At 41.1% G+C, this 21830-nt stretch overlaps 1 protein-coding gene across 7 annotated transcripts in view; it reads left to right on the top strand.

Annotated features, from left to right (window-relative positions):
- Positions 1–815: 815 nt before the first annotated feature.
- Positions 816–21830, top strand: part of REPS2 (RALBP1 associated Eps domain containing 2) — a 214813-nt gene continuing 193798 nt past the window's right edge. For all 7 annotated transcript variants that reach the window (XM_019418004.2, XM_019418001.2, XM_019418002.2 and 4 more), the window contains exon 1: positions 816–1181. In XM_019418004.2, coding sequence (XP_019273549.1) covers positions 942–1181 — 240 coding nt within the window. In that variant the 5' untranslated portion in view covers positions 816–941. The remainder of the gene's footprint in view (positions 1182–21830) is intronic.

Genomic DNA, 21830 nt, shown 5'->3' with positions numbered 1-21830 from the left:
CATATACGTATACATATGTATACATATGTATACAAAAATATATGCATATAGTATATGCATATTATGTATATGTATATTATATATACATTTGTGTGTATATATATATATATACATATATACAATTCTTCCCAAGACCCTTTTTACTCTTATTGCTCTAGTATTTAATACTAACTGATGCTATTCCTTTTTAAGACTCAACTCCAGGTTTGAGCCATGCCTGAGAAAGTGGCCTAACCTCATCACCGTGAACACCATGGGGAGTCACTGGGATCCAGTTCGGATGGAGATCTCTGTCCTCCAGCTTTTCAGGACTCAAGCACCGCTGCTATGAAAAAAAGGGAATCTTAATTTCTAATGCCTTCTCCCTTTTCTGCGAAGGGCGCCGCACCTGCTCCAGCATTCTAGGGAGAAATCACAGTTTTCTCCGCCCCCTGAAAAGCGCCATACTCCAGGTGGGTCTAGATGCCTCCCTTCCCAGCCGGGGCGGAGAGCCAAAGGCACCTCTCCCAGGCTGGGTGGGCGCGCCTGGGACTGGCCCCCGCCCTCCAGGCCTGGGGAGTGCGGGCGGGGCAGGTGACCGGCTGCGAGGAGGGCGGCCCGCGGAGTTAGTTACCTGGCGGGGCGCGGGGCGGGGCGGACGGCGGGGGCGGGGCGGACGGCGGGGGCGGGGCCGGGGTGCGATCCCAGGCTGCGATTGGTCCGTCCCGCGCCTGTCTCCATGTGCCGCGCGGCGGAGGCACAACATTCAAGTCCGGGGGCGGGGCCGGCGCGCGCCGGGAGGAAACGGCGGCGCGGCAGCTGCGGGGCGTGGGGGCGGTGGCGGTGGCGGCGGCGGCGGCGGCGGCCAAGGCCGAGACCGAGACCGAGGCGGCGGAGACTGAGGCGAAGGCGGCGGTTACTTAGCCGGTGACGGTGCTCCCCCGGACTCCCTTCCAGGCCCCATGGAGGCGGCGGCGGGCGGGGGCTGCGGCTCTGGGCCGCCTCTGCTGCTGAGCGAGGGCGAGCAGCAGTGCTACTCCGAGCTCTTCGCGCGTTGCGCCGCCGCCGGCGCCGCAGGCGGGGGCCCCGGGTCCGGGCCCCCTGAGACCGCCAGAGCCGTCCCCAGCGCGGCCACCGCAGCCGCGGGCCCTGTGGCCGACCTATTCCGGGCGTCACAGCTGCCCGCCGAGACGTTGCACCAGGTAAGTCCCCGCTCATCTTGCCACTGACGGTCTGTGGGGACCATTTCTGTGGGGACAAGGGGGCGGGGTGGGGCGATGGGGCTGCCCAGGGACCTGGACGCCTCGGCCAGGTCGAAGTCGGGGATGGTGGCGACGCCCTTGTCCCCCGGGGAACACACCAGCCTCCTCCTCAGCTCAGGAGTGCTGGGTGCGCTCCCCGTCTTCTTCTCCTGAGACAGACTGACACTCCTTCCCCTCCCCCGGCCATTGCTGGGGCTCTGCAGCCGCCCAGACCCAAAGTTTGCCTTGTTCTGGAAGTGGTGTTTGTTTTGGCTGGTGTTTGGTTTAACCTCTGCTCGCTGCTCCTGCTTTTCCCTCTGCTGGGTGAGTGGAAAGGGGTAGGCGCCCGGGGTGCCTTGCTGGGATTTGAACTTGAAGTGTGTGTGTGTGTGTGTGTGTGTGTGTGTATGTATGTATGTATGTATGTATGTATGTATGTATGTATGTAGAGCAGGGGGCCCAGAACTGAATGTTGTTCGCCCTCTATACATGTAAACGTATACCCATCTATATGTATTTGCTTACTAACGTATTTCTGAATTTTGGTATTAAACTGGAAAGCCTTAATAAGTTGCAGAGCAGGGACAAAGGGCTGCAAGAGGACGTTTGTCAAGGCAAAGCCAAGCTTACTGTTTAGGGCTAGAGATGGACCCCAGATGTCCACCATGGGGGACAGCTGTAGTTTCCCATCTTACTACTTGGACTTGAAATAGAACTGGAAAGTAATGTGTATCATAGCTATCTCCTTTTGACTGCTCTATACCTGGAAAAGGAGGAGGGGATAGTCCACAGCAGATGCTTTATTTTGTGCTTTGCTTGGAGAAGGACTACTTGGTAAGCATTATCTTTTGATGTCACCAGGTTTTCACAGTAAGATTCTTTAATATGAAGCCTCAAACGTGAATTGAAGCTTTTTAAAATTATTTTTTTAAAGTTTTTAATTCCAGTAATTAACATACAGCGTTAAATTAGTTTCATGTGTACAATATAGTAATTCAACACTTCCATACATCACCCTGTGCTCATCAGGACAAGTGCACTCCTTAATCCCCATCACCTATTTCACCCCATCCCCCAACCCCCTCCCCTCTGTTTGTTTTCTATAATTTAGAGTCTGTTTCTTGATTTCTCTCTCCTTTTCCCCTTTGCTCATTTGTTTTGTTTCTTAAATTCCACATATGAGTGAAATCATATGGTATTTTTCTTTCACTTATTTCACTTAGCATTATACTCTCAAATGGAAAGATTTCATTCCTTTTTATGACAGTACGTTATATCTGTATCTCACATCTTCTTTATCCATTCATCAATTGAGGGACACTTGGGCTGCTTCCATATCTTGGCTGTTGTAAAGAATGCTGCTATAAACATTAGGGTGCATGGAAACGAAGCTTTTCTTAAAAGCAGTAGTTAGTATGAAAGTTAACATCGATTGAATATTTAGAGTGGGGAGTGGTATTTTAGAATCTAGTTCCACAGGATTAGTGAGGGTTTTATGGTTCACTTGCAATATCACTGTGTTTGTAAGGTTTGTTTTGTGCTTTATACTACTGGAGCATACATATGCCTATATGTTTGTGAGCATAACTTTAGCCATTCTGTAATCTTTGACCTTTTAGAGGGGATTTCTGAAAATGTAATTAGTATTCATAGAACTTAGCATGGCTGTTTATGCCTTAAAGAAGTTCTTGATTAGGGGCACCTGGGTGGTTCAGTTGGTTGAGTATTGGACCCTTGGTTTTGGCTCAGGTCATGATCTTACTGTGAGTTCGAGCCTCGTGTCAGGCTCCGGACTGACAGCATGGAGTCTGCTTTGGATTCTCTCTCTCCCTCTCTCTGTCTCAAAAAAAAAAAACAACCAAAAAACCTTAAAAAAAAGTCCTTGATATGCAGAAAGTTTTGCAGTTACCATTCCATGGTTGAGCTGAACTAGGTAGACAAAAAGTGTATTAAAACACAAACCATGGCCATTACTTGTGGCCCTCAGAATATTCCCAAGCATATAAATATATTAAATGCTGTTACAGCTTCTTAACTGAAAAAGGAATAAGTGATTGAGTCCATACAGCAAATAAATGACAGCTGGGCATCTGTTAAGGCTTATTTTGTAGTCAGTAATACATGGAATGTGGTAAAAGAAGGTGGGCATGTTAAATGTGAATGAGTTGGTTTACCACTCCTAAGGAATTGGGGAGGAGGCTTTCCTGGTGTTAGAATCCATGTTCCCTTGAGGTATATATGATTTAGAAAGAACCCAAGGCACAGTGCTTTTGCATGAACGAGGTTATATTCTTTTTTTAAAAAAATTTTTTAATGTTTATTTGTTCTTGAGAGAGAGATCTAATGAATGCCAACGGGTGAGGGACAGAGAGAGAGGGAGGGAGGCGCAGAATCCCAAGCAGTCTCCAGGCTCTGAAGTGTCAGCACAGAGCCCGATGTGGGGCTTGAACCCACGAACCGTGAGATCATGACCCGAGCTGAAGTCAGATATTTATCTGACTGAGCCACCCAGGCGCCCCATGAGGTTATATTCTTGATGTCTTCTGCTTGAAGAAGACTGTTTCAGATATTGGCAAAGGGGGAGAGGCCTAGAAGTTTTCTTGCAGTAAATTTCTCAGAGCTTTAAGCTCTCTTATTCAGCTCAGCAAAACAAAATACATCTTCCCCATTAACCTAACAATTGCAATTATCCAGTATTCTTCATACAGGTGAAAATTAACATCAAAGGCATCCTGGACAGGGAAATGTAATCAGAGAGATTCAAACAAAGCTAGCAGCCAGTAGCCACCTAATTTTTACCAACCATTTTGGTGGGGTGGGGTGGGGTGTGGCATGGCATGTCATATCTTGATGTGTGTGTGCGCTCGTGTGTGCTCCATTTAACTCAATTTGCATTTCCCCATGAGTGTATTAGCCATTCTTTAAAACAAATGTGGACGTTTTTAGCCTTTCCCTTAAACAGGAACTTGTAAGTTCAGAATTAAGTGGACCAACAGGTATAACTGCTCAAATCATGGCGCTACCATCCCTGGTAGTTTCTATGGTAACAGCCAGATTATTATTTTTTTAATAAGCATACAATTAAGATTACCATAATGAAGGGCGCCTGGGTAGCTCAGTTGGATAAGCGGTTAAGCATCTGACTCTTGATTTCATCTCAGGTCATGATCTCATGGGTTCCTGAGTTCAAGTCCCATGTCAGTTTCTGCACTGATGGCTCGAAGCCTGCTTGGGATTCTGTCTCTCCCTCTCTGTGCCCCTCCCTGCCTAGTGTTTTTTTTTTTTTTTTCCTTCTTTCTCTCAAAATAAATAAACTTAAAAAAATTGCCATAATGTTTCAGGCAGGGCGTAAGTCTTACCCGGAGTAAGTGTTTTTCAGAAATACTTAATTTTTTACTGGGCGCCTGGGTGGCTTAGTCGGTTAATTGTCCAACTTCAGCTCAGGTCACGATCTCACAGTTCTTGAGTTTGAGCCTCACGTTGGGCTCTGTGCTGATAGCTCAGAGCCTGGAGCCTGTTTCCTATTCTGTGTCTCCCCCTCTCTTTGCCCCTCCCCTGCTCACACTCTGTCTCTCTCTGTGTCTCAAAAATAAGTGTTAAATTTTTTTTAAATACTTAATTTTGTAAAGTAAAAATAAACTATACCTGTTACTTGTCATGGAAGTGAGTTATCTTAGGGATTTTTTTTTTTCTGTTGAAATATATATATATATAAATTATTTTTTTTCAGAGCAGTTTTAGGTTCACAGCAAAATTGTGGGGAAGGCACAGAGAATTCCCGTATATCACCTTCTGGCACACGTGCACAGCCTCCCCCATTATCAACATCCCTCACCAGGTTGGTATGTTTGTTACAATCGACATTGAGATACCGTTATTGCCCAAAGTCCATCGTTTGCATTAAGGTTCGCTCTGGGTGTTGTACATTGTGTGTTAAAAAAAAAAAATATATATATATATATATATATATTATATATAAATATATATATGTATTTATTGGGGTGCCTGGGTGACTCAGTCGGTTGAGCATCTGACTTCAGCTCAGGTCATGATCTCCCGGTTTGCAGGTTCGAGCCCCATGTTGGATTTTGTGCTGGCAGTATGGGGACCTGCTTTGGATTCTCTGTCTTCCTCTCTCTCTGCCCCTACCCCACTTGCATTCTCTATCTCTCAAAAATAAATAAACATAAAAAAATTACTAAAAATATATATTTATTAAGACTTAATTTTTTAGAACGGTTTTAGTTTCATAGCAAAATTGAGGGAAAGGTACATAGTGTTTCCATATACACCCTGGCCACACACACATACTGCCTCCCCCATTAGGAATACTCCCCTCCAGAGTAGTACATTTGTTACCGTTGGTGAGCCTACATTGACATATCAATAATCAACTAGAGTCCATAGTTTACATTATGGTTCACTTGTGGTGTTGAACATAGTATGGGTTTGGACAAATGTATAATGACATGAGTGTGTACAGAATAGTTTCACTGCCCTAAAAATCCTCTTTGCTCTGCCTAGTCATCCCTTCCTTTTATGCCCAACCCCAGGCAGCCACTGGTACTTTTACTGTCTCCATAGTTTTACATTTTTCAGAATGTCATATAGTTGGAAAAACACAGTATGTAATTTTTTCAGATTGGCCTCTTTCATTAATAATATGCATTTAAGATTCCTCCATGTCTTTTCATAGCCTGATGGCTCATTTCTTTTTAGTACTGAATAAATACTCCATTGTCTGGATGTACCACAGTTTATCCATTCATCAACTGGAAGATGTCTTAGTTGCTTTCAAGTTTTGGCAGTTATGGATCAACTTGGTATAAATATCTGTGTGCAGGTTTTTGTGTGGACTTCAAGTTTTGAATTCCTTTGGGTAATTACCAAGGAGTGTGATTGCTGGATCATACAGTAAGAGTATCTTTAGTTTTTTGGGAACCTGCCAAACCATCTTCTGAAATGGCTGTACCATTTTGCAATTCCTCCCAGCAATGAATGAGAGTTCATGTTTCTCCACATTCTCACCAGCATTTAATGATATCAATGGTTTTGATTTTGACCGTAGGAATGCCGTGATATCTCATTGTTGTTTTAATTTGCAATTCCCTAATGACCTGATGTTGAGCATCATGTCATATGCTTATTTGCCATCTTGAATTATATTTTAATGCATTATAGTAGCCTATTTTAAAAAAAGGCCTTTTGGTCTTTACTTTTAGAGTATTATTAAATTTTTAAAAAAATGTTTATTTATTTTTGAAGGAGAGACAAAGACAGAACATGAGTGGGGGAGGGGCAGAGAGAGATACACAGAATCCGAAGCAGGCTCCAGGCCCTGAGCTGTCAGCACAGAGCCCGATGCAGGGCTCCAACTCACAAATGGCGAGATCATGACCTGAGATGAAGTCGGACGCTTAACTGACTGAGCCACCCAGGTACCCTTAGAGTATTTGTATTCATGTGCTGATTTATTTTAGAAGCCAGATTCCAGTACTAGTTGAAAAATGTTAGAACAAAACCCTTTAAAATTAGAAAAAGAAAATATGGCTATCTGAGTAACAGTTTTTAAGACAAAGAACTACAAATGTTAGAGTGATTGGTTTCTCACTTGGGAAGTATTTTATTGGTATTGAAAGGCCAGCATTTTACTAGAAGGTATAGGGTAGTGTGGTGGGAATCAGGTTTAGGTTTGACATGTATTTGAGTATCGATTGCACATAACTTCACAGTTCTTGGTTCTGAGGTTACAGCAATGAATCAAACACAAATCCCTGTCTTCATGGAATTTACATTCCAACGTAAATGTTTTTTATTCTTCAGTTTATTTGATTATGAGACATTTTAAAATATAACCTTTAGAGGGGCACTTGGCTGGCTCAGTTGGTAGAGCATGTGACTTGATCTAGGGGTGATGAGTTCAAGCCCCACATTGGGTGTAGAGTTGACCTAAAAAAAAAAAAAAGAGGGGCATCCGGGTGGTTTAGTCAGTTAAGTGTCCATCTCTTGATTTCAGCTCAGGTTGTGATCTTGGGGTCCTGAGATCAAGCCCTGCCTTGGGCTCTGTGCATTGGACTCTGCACTGGGCATGGAGCCTGCTTGTGATTCTCTCTCCCCCTGTTCTTCTGCCCCTCTCCTCCACTCGCACATGTTCTCTCTTTCAAAAAAAAAAAAAAAAAAGAAAAAGGAAATATAACCTTTAGGAATAAAATATCTACCTTAACTAGCAAGTATTGTATTTGATGAATTTAAACTATATAGACTTATATAAACTATACAGACTTACATAAACTTATATAAACTATATATAGACTTCAATAAACTATACAGACTTATTTATAACAATTTTTAAATGTTTACTGTATTTTTGAGAGGGAGAGAGACAGAGACAGAGTATGGGGGGGGGGGCGGGGGCAGAGAGGGAGACACAGAACCCAAAGCAGGGTCCAGGCTCTGAGCTGTCAACACAGAGCCTAATGAGGGGCTTGAACCCATGAACCGTGAGATCATGACCTGGGCTGGAAGTCAGACACTCAACTGACTGAGCCACCCAGGCACCCCTATATAGGCTTATATCTTTCTGTTAGTATAATGTGTTAGTCTCAGGGAATGCTGTGCATATTTGAAGTAGTCATAATTTGTTTTCATTTTAATGATAGTTAACTCTTTTGTTTTGAAATAGTCTATTTTTTAAATTGGGATATAATGAACATGTAACATTATATATTAAATATCTATTATATAAAAATGCAAGTTTCAGGTATACAATATGATTCGATATTTTTATATTTTGTGAAATGATCACCACAGTAAATCTAGATCTGTCACCACACATAGTTATAAATTTTTTGTGTGTGTGATCAGAATTTTTATGACATGCTCTCTTAGCAACTTTCAAATATACAATATCATATTATTTATAGTCACCATTTTGTACATTACATCCCCATGACTTGTTTTATAACTGGAAGTTTGTACCTTTTGATCACTTTCACCACCCCCTCCCCCCATCTTCTGTATTTATGAATTCAGGTTTGTTTGCTTGGTTTTAGATTCCACATGTAAATGAGATTATATGGTATTTATCTTTCTCTGACTTGATAGTTAACTCTTAGACATAAAACACTGCTGATTCTGTAATACCAGGGGAAATCATTGCATTGGAAAAAAAGCCAATAAATAATGTCTGATTATTTAAGCAGCTTTGATTGAGGTAAACAAGTAAAACAAAGCTGTTAGAAGTAGGGGATTTTTAAAAAATTCCTGGGCATGGACTCAGCTTTGGGAAGAAGTCGTATTTAAAGGTTGTCTTGTAATTCATTGAAGCAACTGTTTAATCATTAAAGAAAACTGTAGGGTAAAAGACAAATTCTTGTGAACTTTTCCCCATTGTTAGACTATTTGCTAGAACTATTTTTTAAAAATGCTAATAAAGCAGTTTTCTATTTTTGCATCTTTATATCATATCCCTTTGTAACATACACTGGAAGGGGATAGAGGCCAGAACACTAAAACAGTAACTAAGAATGTATGCTGTTTGAGATAGTAATTCTTTTTTTGTAAAAAAGAAAGAATGCCAGCAGATATAGGAAGTTCCAGAGCCAAACCATTGTTTCGTTAAAAGAGGGACATTTGCATTATAGTTGCTTGTTGACTCTTTTCTAAAAAAATACTTGAAGAGTGCAAAATTTAGAGGATTACCCAACAAATCAGTAAAATAGTTCATTTAGTGTGAAGGTTTCCTGTGACCTCCTTCTCAGGTCCCATTCTCCTCCCTCCCAGCCCCAGAGGTTACTGTTGTCCTGAATTTGGTGTGCATGAATTGAAAAAAATGTTAATACTTTTATTATATGTGTATATATCGTGTGTGTGTATAGTGTGTGTGTATGTATGTCACTAAAACAATATATTTTGTATGGCTTTTCAACTTAAAATTAGGAGCATCGTACTCTGTAACCTTCTGCAACTCACTTTTCCTCTCATTGTTAGGTTTTTGGGATTCATCTTTGTGGACACATATAGCTCTAGTTCGTTTATGTGTCCTTTTTAAAAATCTTCATTACTTATTCTTACAATGACTCCATTATGGTGCTGTAGAGGCCTTTATGCCTAAGGAAAATAGGTGGCATTTTAATTTCTATAGAATGGCACATGACTTGGGGACTGTACTAAATGCATACAAATATCAAAAGCTTCTTTATAGGCAGTGAAATACACACTGATATTCTTTTTTAAAAAATTTTAAAAAATGTTTTTATTTATTTTTGAGACAGAGAGAGACAGAGCATGAGCAGGGGAGGGGCAGAGAGAGAGGGAGACACAGAATCTGAAGCAGGATTCAGGCTCTGAGCTGTCCGCACAGAGCCCAATGAGGGGCTTGAACTCACAGACTGTGAGATCATGACCTGAGCTGAAGTCGGGCGCTTAACCGACTGAGCCACCCAGGTCCCTCTACACACTGATATTCTTAAATTTTTTTAATGTTTGTTTGTTTTTGAGAGAGACAGAGCGTAACTGGGGGAGGGACAGAGAGAGAAAGCGAGACACAGAATCCGAAGCAGGCTCCAGGCTCTGAGCTGTCAGCACAGAACCGGACGCGGGGCTTGAACTCAGGAGCCATGAGATCATGACCTGAGCCAAAGTCAGACGCTTAGCCGACTGAGCCACCCAGGCTCCATTGTTTTTAATGTTTATTTTTGAGAGAGAGAGAACACGAGCGAGCAGGGGAGGGACCAAGAGAGAGGGAGACACAGAATCTGAAATGGGCTCCAGGGTGTGAGCTGTCAGCACAGGGCCAGACGTGGGCCTCGAACTCATGAACGGTGAGATCATGATCTGAGCTGAGTTGGCCACCCAACTGACTGAGCCATCTAGGCACCCAGGTGCCTCATTTTTTATTTTATTTTTAAAAAGCGTTTGTTTATTTTGAGTGTGTGTGTGTGCGTGCGCATGCGCGCTCATGAGTGGGGGAGGGGCAGAGAGAGAGAGAGAGAGAGAGAGAGAGAGAGAATCCCAAGCAGGCTCTGTGCTGTCTGCACAGAGCCTGACTCGGGGCTTGAACTCATAAACTGTGAGATCATGACCTGAGCTGAAATCAAGAGTTGGATGGACGTTCAGCCAACTGAGCCACCCAGGTACCCCTCATAGTGTTTATCTTTAAAGTAGGAACCTGGGAGTGGTCAGGTGAAGGGAACATGGAGAGGTTTAATATGGGCAGGAAAGGTATATGTGGTCTTTGGTCAAATGGCAAGACTGAATGATGGTTCCATACAATCGAGCTAGTGGCAGAGAACGTGTTTGAGACTGATTTAGAATAATTGGACAAACCAACAGGGAGATTGAAAAGGCAGCAAAGTGAAGACTAGAAATACAAGATGGGGGTGCCTGGGCTGGTTCTGTTGGTGGAGCATGAGATTCTTGATGGTGAGGTTGTGAGTTCAAGCCTCGAGTTGGGTTAGAGATTACTTAAAAAATAATGTAAGATGGATTTGAATATTGGCCTAGTTTCACATGCATAACTGGGGACTGTCCTACTTTAAGGGTATAGAAAATTGGTCGTCAGGAAATGTTGAGTTGTTTCGTTAATTGTCAGTAACTTTTTAAAGAGGGTTTGGCTCCTTTCCAGATTTTTTTCAAAATTTCTCATTGTTTCGCAAAGGCAAGTATCTAGGGTTTTATATTTATATCATTCTGTTCTTTTTTTCCTTTTTTTTTTTCAAGATTTGATTTTAAGTTTTTTTTAAATGTTTATTTTTGAGAGAGAGAGAGAGCACTAGCTGGGAAGGGGCAGAGAGGGGGTGGGGGCGGAAAATCTGAAGCAGGCTCTGTGCTGACAGCAGAGAGCCCAATCCAGGGCTCTAACTCATGAACTGATCATGACCTGAGCTGAAGTTGGACGCTTAACCAACTGAGCCCCCCAGGGGCCCCTACATCATTCTTTTCTTGAGTACATGGTCTTTTGGTGGACAACTAAGTCCATTTAGGCTGCTATAACAAGTATCACACAAACTATAGAACTATGAAAAATCTGTAACTGAAGATGGAATTGCTTACATAGCATGATCCAAGACCTTGTTCACTTAAAGCTCTGTTACCAGTTGATCAGTTTTGTTTTCTCTGCCTGCTATTTAACAAAACTGCTAGGAGGGAAATAACATCTAACATATATGATTGCAACATGTCATACACTATTATAATAAATATGACTTTATCTTAAAAAAGCAAAAAACAAAACAAATACTACGGATTGGGTGGTTTATAAACCACAGAAATTTGTTGCCCAAAGTTCTGGAGGCTCGTAGTCCAAGATCAAGGTGCCAGCATGTTTGCTTTCTGGTGAGGGGTCCCTTTCCTGGTTCATGGCTGGCACCTTCTTGCAGTGTCCTCGCATGGTGGAAAGGGGTAGGGATCTCTCTGGAGCCTCTTTGATAAGTCATTAAATCCCATTCATGAGGGCTCTACCCTTATGAGCTAAGCACCTCCCAAAGGCCCTACCTCCTAATACCATCACATTGGGCATTAGGATTTCAATATATGTATTTTGTGGGGGACACACATTCAGATCGTAGCAGCAACTAACCAGCTTGGGTTGCTCAGGACTGAGGGGTTTCCTGGGGCATGGGACTCTCTGTTTTCAAAGCTGGACTGTCGCAGCCAAATTGGGATGGTTGGTCATCCTCTCTATTGGTTACTGCATTAATTATCTATTGCTCTATAATGACCTTGCATAAATTTGAATTGCACCTTAAAACAACACATATTTATTATCTCATTGTTTCTTTTGGTCAGGAGTCCTGACATGGCTTAATTGGGTCCTCAGCTCAGGATTTCACATGCTGAAATGAAGGCATTGACTGGGTGGCATTCCTTTGTGGAGCTCGGGGACATCTTCCAAACTCATGTAGTTGTTAGTAGAATTCAGTTCCTTGTGATTTTAGGACTGAAGCTTTCAACTACCAGAGGCTGCCTGCAGTTCCCTGCCACATGACTCTTTCCACAGGCAATTCATAATATGGCTGTTGGCTTCTTTAAGGAGAGTCTCTTTCTCCAGTTGGCTTAGAGGAGTGTGATCCCTCATCGCCTTTTGGTGGACAACTTTTGTTTCTTGTTTAGAAGCAAGTCACAGGTTTTGTCTACACTGAAGGGGAGAGGATAATTCAAAAGCATAGATACCAGGAAGTGAGAATTATTGGGGGTATGTGTCACCTTAGGAATTTTGTACCTCACTTGCCTTCCAGAGTTTTCTGAAGCAGAAAATTACTCTGTTCAGCTTTTGGGGGCCTGAAAATATGGATGTTTTTGCCCAACCAGTCATTTAAAATTTCTTTATCTTTTTAAAAAACATGCATAATTCATTTTCTTATGCCAAGTAGAACTGGCAAATATATTACCTTGTCATGTATTGTCAGTTTTAGTCTTTAGGCAATTTGTTTTTCCTCTAAACTAGTAGGAGGCAGGAAAAAAAGCCGAAAAGCACATATGAACGCCCTGCATGCCCACTCCTGCCTGGAATACACGAAAGCAGGCCTGGGCCCATTTCAGGGGTCTGTGGATTTAGATGTGGAAAGGTATACATTTTTATTTGTACCAACCCCTAACTGAAACCAGGCATTTCCTTCTATTGTGTGTGCAGGCAACAAACCACAGTTGTAGTCGTACCTGTGATTTCATCACCTGTAGAAATAGGCTTTTTTTTTTTTATCATACTACAGTTATCACAGGTAGTAATGCATATTTAAACCCATGCATTACTACCACAAGCTTGCTTTTTAATATTTTGATAGCTAAATTTCGAGATATTTCTTTTATATCCTATCTATTTTAAGTGTTTAACTTTATGCATTTAAAAACATTCTGAGAAGAGGTCCATGCAGACCACCCAAGGGTAGGGGCATAAAAAACGATTAAGAAGCCTTGCTCAGAAGAGTTGCGAGGTGTCTGCACTAGGAATTTCAGTTCTTCATAGTTCATTGTTTCCAGAGTCAGAATGGCAGCAGCACTGCTGGCAAGTTTGGGTCTGGAATGAGATTCCATAAGGCTGCGGTGGTCCCTCCCCCTCCAGGCAGCCCTGCCAGGGGGAAGGAAGCCCAGAGAGAATGAATGCTCAGCTGCTTCCTCTAGGCCCTCACCCTGCAGTCCCTGCTCCCCTCTCTCTGCTCCTGACCTTTCTATCTGGCCCACTCAACTCCACTTCATTCCAGGGAGCCCCTGTGAAGCACATGGCAGCTGGCTTTTGGGTCTGTGTTATTTACCACTATTATCTCTACTTCAGAGACTGGCTAGAACATGAACCTGAGAGGAAAAGTGATTTTAACAGACTGGAGAAACTCAGCTTTCCTCATAATTTAATTCGGGACCAGGAGAAGCTGTTAATATTAGGTTAGTAGTAAACATTTGCTTTGACTTAATTCATTTGTAACACTTTGCTCTTGGTTTACAGAAAAATAACTTTGTTCAGCCTCCAGGGGGTAATTAAATGTTTCACCTGTGTTAATTTCCTGACTAATTGAAGAAAATCCCATAAATGCCAGCAATTAAGAATTTTTTTTTTTTAAAGCAGGCTTTCTTAAATGTGTAATGTTTGCCCTGATGCCTTCAGAAGAACATATGTAATGCAAAAATTTCTTTTTTTATCCCTTAGTTCAGGGTCAGCCTTATGAAAAATAGATGATGTTGTACACGAACAGGTTTTTGCCCCTGCAGATGTTTGGTGTGCTTGCTTTTTTTTGTTTTTTTTGTTTTTTTTTGTTTTTTTTTTTGTTTTTTTTAGGATTCCTGTAAAATTGTCTTAAAATGTTTTAATTCTTTTCCTTGCTATGCACTCTGGTAAATTCAGAGTCCTATTACTGAGAGATGACACTGGAAGCAAAATGCATGAAATTTAACATGTGGATGTCTTAGATTGTTTTACTTTATTCTTTGTTCTATATCAAGGTTTCTCCACTTTGGCACTGTTGACACTTTGGGCCAGATTATTCTTTGCTGTGGGGGCTGTCCTGTGCATTATAGAATGTCCAGCAACATCCTTGGTCTCTACCCAGTAGATGCCAGTATCTGCCCTTCCCCTAGTTGTTACAACCAAACATGTTCCCAGATAGTGACAAATGTCCCTTGGGGCAAAATTTACTCTGGTTGTAGATATGTGATAATAATTATAGTAGGCACTACCATTTATTTACTGATTACCATGTAATTCACCTTGTTCTATAACGTGTAGAATGCTCATCTTGTTTCTCACAAGCAAGCCACAAGATAGGTATTATCAGCCTCCAGTTTGAAGAAAACAAAATAGAGGCGCAGAGATTCAGTAACTTGCCCATGATCACAAAGATAAGTGACTTCTGGTAATACTTTTCATAATTATTTGTGTTGAAATTCAGTCTTTATTGAAGAGACAAATTAAAAAAGAAAGGGAAGGGGGCCTGGGTGGCTCAGTCGCTTAAGCGTCCGACTCTTGATTTCAGCTCAGGTCATGATCTCATGGTTTGAGAAATCGAGTCGGGCTCTGTGCTGACAGTGAGGAGCCTGCTTAGGATTTTCTCTCTCCCTTTCTCTCTGTTCCTCCCCCATGTGCATGCACGTTCTCTCTAAAGAAACATTAAAGAAGGGAGGTTTCCTGATGATGTCTCAATGGAGAGGCTATGGCTTTCACAGCAATTCTGTGTAAATGTTGGAATTCCTGTTTAAAGGGGTGAGTCTATGGATGTGAATAGGGGATTTGGACTTCTAAGGAGCTTCAGTATTGTAAAGCAGAGCATGGCACAGTCTAGGGTCAAGTCCGATTAAACTTCGAAGCCAAGGAAGCCAACAGAAATTGGGGTAAGGCTATGTATTGTTCAGGGCCCTGAAGGAAATGGGATGCTCAGAGGGTTTTACTGAATATAGGAACGTGGAGGCATGGAGAGGTTAGCAGCAGCAGGAACCATGGCTGTCTCTAGATCAGAAGGGGCCAAGGAATGGAATGTTGTTGCTGGAGCTGTGAAAGGTGTGGTTCCTCTAAAGGAACAGTAGTCCAGAAGAATGCAACCATTGCCAGAACTATGGCCCCGGGTGGGAGGGGGCGTGCAGCTGGTGGGCTGAGGGACAAATAACTAACTCTGTCTCCAGCTGTCTGATGTGCTACAGTGCCCAAGTGGGAGCCAGAGGCAGGGAAGCCTTGGTGTTGAAGCTTATAGAGACCAGCCTCCTGGTCTGGTGGATGAAGAAGGGTTGTGGCTCTGGGGGATAAATGGAGGAAAAGCCGGCATGGGCTACAAGCTGGACTGGGAATGACTGCCCTAGATCCTAGGGAGAATGGGGCATGGCTGGTGTGGGGGAGGTGAGGGAAGTCCATTTGTGCCAAGCTGGGCTTGGTTGTGCATACTTCCAGCGGGGACAAGAGGGGACTGGACAGGAGCGACCGGTCCGTCTGAGCTGCTGCTTTCCACTTCTTTAGGGAAGCCTTGAAGACTGTAGGGTTGTCTCTTTGCATTTGGATATCAGATTTGGGCATGTGTGTGCTTTTTGATCAGAGTGAGACATTTCCATGGGTTGCTGTGTTTGTTCTTGTTCAGGGCACCGGGAAAAAATACAGAAACAGAGTGACCCTCTTGGAGATTCTGCTAAGAGGTAGCTGCACATGGTGGGAAAGGTTGCCCTAGGACCAGAGATGAATTCAGGGGAGTAGAAAGTATATTACAACATTTGGAGATGTGACCTGGCATTAGTTTGGCATTTTCTTTCCCTGAAGGATAAGATTCCTGTAGGGATTTAGCTATGTGTGTATATGTGTCCACTCAGGATTTCTTTGTACATTGCTCAGACTTACTAAGGCCCTGTTGAGCAAACCAAGGCCTTAAAAAAAAACTTGGAATCTTCCTCATATATGCAAAGTAAAGGCAAGTGCAAAGAAATAGCTTTGTTCTCTTTTGCATTCTTCATGGGCTAGCATATCTTCTGGAAAACTTGTTGCCATGGCAATGGGATATTATCTATCTCTGTAGTGTACTACATAAAAATAGCCCTTTGTATTTCAGGGTGATGCTGGTGACAGGTGGTTGGGTGAATGTATAGCAGGGTGCTTTGTCAGCATTCCATTGTTTAAGGTTGTGAAATCAAAATGAGTATCGATTTGCTTTTCTGTCTCAAAATGTAGTTTTATCTGGAAAAGGCAGGTAGTGCTGCTCTGTTTGTGACTTAGAAGCTTTCCTTTGCAGGTCAAGTAAATACAGTGTTTGCAGGTACTTCTCATGGTAATCAGTAAATGGCTTCTCTTTCTGTTGGTGCTGCAGGGTGTGTGACAGAGGATTGGGTTGGGGGCAAGTAGTAGAATTCTCCAGTTCCTGAACACATGGTTCTGCTAAAGTGCCTTGTACTTAGAAACTGAGAAGTAGCAAGTGGTCAGGTGCAATAGATGAGCCCTGAGCTGTTTATCGAATACTGACTTTTTTTGTGGGTTCTAAGATGGAACATATCCTTGGTAAAGGTCATTTCATGGTGCTGGCTTTAGCATTGGCCTCACACGTGTAGCCAAGGATGGAATCTTGACCCTAGTCTTAATTTTTCCTTTGAGGAATCCTTTGGGTAATTTTTTTTTTGAAATTTTTTAATGTTTATTTGTTTCTGAGAGAGAGAGAGAGAGCAAGCGAGCATGAGCGGGGAGGGGCAGAGAGAGAGAGAGAGGGAGACAGAATCTATAGCAGGCTCTGGTCTCTGAGCTGTCAGCACAGAGCCCGACGTTGGGCTCAAACTCTTGAACTGTGAGATCATGACCTGAGCCAAAGTTGGACGTTCAGCCGACTGAGCCACCCAGGCGCCCCTTCTTTGGGTAGTTTTTTAGAGCAGTAAGTCTCAAATATTTTGTCGTTCTCACTTCTCTTCTAGAAACTTGTCTTATATGTAAATAACAGCTTCCTGGTGCTGAAATAAAATTTAGTCTTAAGAATTTTTGATTTTCTTGAGAAAATACCATGGCAGGGAATTTTAGACCTAAATGTAATCACTGTTAATTCTGATCTGTGTTGTACTACTGCAGAAATGGAATCATTGCCTTTGTCTTCTCTCTCTGAGTCAGCATGAGTATCTTTTTGCTAATAATATTGGAAATAGTTTTTGAGTTCTTTCTGGGCATCCAATACTATATTCTTAGAAATTTTTGTGTGTAATTAACTTAATTACCATAGATATTCTTAATGGTTTTTGTCACTATTTTCCAGATGAGGCATACTTATTAGTGTGCCTTTTTGTTTCTGGTAGGTATTGTTGTGCAGTGTAAGACTTGGTTGCTCCTTTTTTGTCAGTTTGTTGTACAATGTTTCTGATACTGAAAAGCATTCTTCTATCAGGGGATGGCAAAATAGTCTGTGGGCCAAATCTGTCCTGTCATCTATTTTTTTTTTTTCATTTTGTTTTTTGGTACGGCCAATGAGCTAAGAATGGTTTTTACATTTTTAAATGGTTTGGACAAAAATAAAAAATATTTCATGACATGTGAAAATTATTTGAAACTCAAATTTCAGCTTCCATAAACAAAGTTTTATTGGCACACAGCCACACTTGTGTGTTTCTGTATTATATTCGGGTGCTTTTGCTCTAGAGTGGCCAAGGTGAATAGCTGTAACGGAGACTGTTTATAGCCCATAGAACCTAAAGTGTTTACAAAGTTTGCCAACCCCTACTGTATATTATTCTACATCTAGAATGGGAGATTGCACTGAGTAATAAAAGCAGATTGAATTTATGTATTTGAATTCTCTTTGGGTATTATATTTTCCTCCTTTCTACTAAATGTTACAGTGTTTACAAGCCGAGTTTCATGTACTATAGAATATCTCACATATGTTCAATTTCAGCTCTTTTTATACCCATATTGGTTTTTTATTGTAACAAATACTCCTAACCCTTCCCAAATGAGGGTAATGGATTTTATCACTTTACTAGTTAATGTATTTTCTTTGCTAGGTCAGTAATTATAATCCCCCCATTTCTATTTACTTTTAACTATATTGCTTTCTACTATTGGGCTTTTCAGCCACCATATAAACATTGATACGTTAATAATCCTAACTAAGCCACCTGAACTGATTGCACTAGTTTAATAAATACTACATACGATAAAGATTTCATTTTCTACATACATCCTGTTGGATTTTGATATACTTAACATAATCAGCTTTGGAACACTCATGCAGTTATATTTTTTTAAATTTGTTTTCTCTTTTGTCTCTTGTTTTCTCACTTTTAAAATTAATGGCTTTATTGAGATATAATTCACATACTATACAACTTACCCGTTTAACGTATACAATTCAGTTTTTAGTGTATTCACTGTAAATTTCCAGAATATTTTCATCACCCCAAAAAGAAACCCCAGACAGGGTACCCAATAGTAGTCAGCTACAGTCCTCCTATCCCTAGGCAACCACAACTCCACTTTCTATCTGTATGGTTTTGTCTGTTCTGAACATTTCACATAAATGGAATCGTACAATATGTGGTCATCTGTGACTAGCTTTTTTTTTTAAATTTTTTTTAACATTTATTTTTGAGACAGAGACAGAGCATGAACGGGGGAGGGTCAGAGAGAGGGAGACACAGAATCCGAAACAGGCTCCAGGCGCTGAGCTGTCAGCACAGAGCCCGACGCGGGGCTTGAACTCACGGAGCGTGAAATCATGACCTGAGCCGAAGTCGGCCGCTTAACCGACTGAGCCACTCAGGCGCCCCCTGTGACTAGCTTTTTTAGCATAATGTTTTCAGTGTTCATGTTGTAGCATGTATCAGTACTTTTAATGGCTCAATAATATTTGGTTGTGTGTATATACCACATTTCATTTATCCATTCATTAGTTGGTGGACATATGGGTTGTTTCTACGTTTTGTTTATTACGAATAATGCTGCTGTGAACATTTGTGTACAAGTTTTTATGTGGATGTATGCTTTTATTTCTCTTGGTTCCTTTGAGGAACTACCAGACTCTTCCAAAGCTGCTTCATTGTTCTACATTCCCATCAGCAATATATGAGAATTCCAATTTCTCCACATCCTCACCAACATTTGTTAGTGTCTGTCTTTTCGATTATAGCCATCCTAGTGGGTAAGAAATGGTATCTTATGGTGGTTTTAATTTGTATTCCCCTGGTGACTAATGATGTTGATGCTATCATGTACTTATTTGCCCTTTATAATTCTTCAGGGAAATGTCTATTTAGATCCTTTGCCCATTTTTAGATTAGGTTATTTGGCTTTATAAAATATTGAATTGTAGTAGTTCTTTCTATACAAGTCCCCTATCACATAAATGACTTGGCAAAATTTTTCTCTCATTCTGTGGGTTGTCTTTTCACTTTCTTGATGGTGTCCTTTGAAGCATAGATTTTTTTTTTATTTTGATGTAATCTATTTACTTTTTGCTTTCATCATTTATGTTTTTGGGGTCATATTTAAGAAACCATTGCCTAATCTAAGATCACAAAGATTTACTCCTATGTTCTAAGAGTTTTATAGTTAACCTTTTAAAAAATTTAGGTCTTTGATCCACTTTGAGTTAATTCTTGTATTTGGCGTGAGGTAGGGGTTCAGCTCCATTCTTTTGTATATGGATATCCAGTTGTCTTTGTATCATTTGTTGCAAAGTTGTTGTAACATCATTTTTCCCCCCATTGAATGGTTTTGGAACCCTTGTCCAAAATCAGTTGAACATAAATATAAGGGATTGTGTTTGGACTACTCATTCTATTCCATTGATCTGCATTTCTGTCATTGTGTTAGTACAGCACTGTCTTGATTTGTTTTATTTATTTTTGAGGCACATATTCCCCCCTCCTGTACTTAAAATTAGGACATCTCACAATTAATGGTTTCTTACATTGCATCAAAGCTGTCAGACTGAGGGGCGCCTGGGTGGCTCAGTCGGTTAAGCGGCCGACTTCGGCTCAGGTCATGATCTCGCAGTCCGTGAGTTCGAGCCCCGCGTCGGGCTCTGTGCTGACAGCTCAGAGCCTGGAGCCTGTTTCAGATTCTGTGTCTCCCTCTCTCTGACCCTCCCCAGTTCATACTCTGTCTCTCCCTGTCTCAAAAATAAATAAACGTTAAAAAAAACCTGTCAGATTGGGTGTTAGTGGCTAGGGAAACAATACTGGAGTGCAGAGTGACACACTCTTAACTCTTAGGATCCAAATGGATGGAAGGTGGAGGTCGTGAGAGAGTTGTTAATTGGATGCTCCCTCAGTGTTTAGCAGCAAATTGAAAATAGTAGTCAAAAATAGTCTAGCTTTACAAAATTCAGAGCTGAGTACTAATGGTTCCAGTTTCTTTTTGTGTATTTTTTAAAAGAAATGCTCCATCGCCAAATGGCGTTGATAGCACAGAGGACAGCATTATGGAAAAATATGGACAATGACCACTCTTAGTCAAAATGATTGACAGAAGTTCAGTTCTGAATATGAAGTTTTAGGAAAACCTTGAACAACTAGTTTTGCTTATTTACCTTTCTATGTATATGTGAGTGATAAATGAAAATCTAAGTGTAAAAGAGCTCTAAGATAAACACTAAGTGGTAATACTATTGTGTCCTATCTTATTTGGCTGTGTTTTCTTAGTACTACCTAAATAATGGTGTCTTAGGTTTGAAATGCTGTTATCTTCCTGCTTCTAGCTTTATTTACATCTCAGAGGGAGTTGGGTCCTTTCCCAGAGTCTGTTGTATGAAATGACCTCCTTTGTTTCCACTTCCTGCTATCACTATATGTCCATCTGTTTTCTAGCCACTGTAATTTTGTTTTTTCCCTTTCTCTCGTTTTTGTAGGTTTAAGACTTAAAAAACAACAACCCCGTATTATTGTTCTAGTGGAATTTTGAGTAGGAATGGAATTTAACATGTATGTTCAATCTAGTAGGAATATTCATTCAATCACTCAAGAGATAAGCTTACAGAAAATGACTTTTAGAAAGATGCAAAAATAGAAGAGTTCCCTTATATTCCTTACCTTGCTACCTAAATGTTAACATCTTACATAATCAGTACAGTGATCAAGAACAGGAAATTAACATCGTTACATTATTATTAACTGCACTACAGACCTTATTGAAATTTCATCATTTTTCCACTGGTCTATTTCTGTTCTAGGACACTATTCAGTATCCTATATTGCGTTTAATTATGTCTCCTTAGCCTTGTCTAATCTCTTTAATCTTTCATGACACTTTTGAAGAGTATTGATCAGCTATTTTGTAGAATAGTTTTTAATTTGGGTTTGTTTGATGTTTTCTTATGATTGGAATAAAGTTGTGCATTTTTGGCAGGATTGCTAGAAAAACAATAATTCATCCTTTTCATTGCATTCTATCATGGAGTTCATAATGTTGATACATCTTTTTTTATTATTTTTTAAAATTTACATCCAAGTTAGTTAGCATATAGTGCAACAATGATTTCAGGAGTAGATTCCTTAATGCCCCTTACCCGTTTAGCCCATCCCCCCTCCCACAACCCCTCCAGAAACCCTCTGTTTGTTCTCTATATTTAAGAGTCTTTTATGTTTTGTCCCCGTCCCTGTTTTTACATTATTTTTGCTTCCCTTCCCTTCCCTTGTGTTCATCTGTTCTATGTCTTAAGGTCCTCATATGAGTGA

Source organism: Panthera pardus, unplaced genomic scaffold (assembly GCF_024362965.1).
Source record: "Panthera pardus isolate Hobbes unplaced genomic scaffold, ASM2436296v1 HiC_scaffold_27, whole genome shotgun sequence".
Lineage (NCBI taxonomy): Eukaryota > Metazoa > Chordata > Mammalia > Carnivora > Felidae > Panthera > Panthera pardus.
This window is presented reverse-complemented; position numbering and strand designations above follow the sequence as displayed.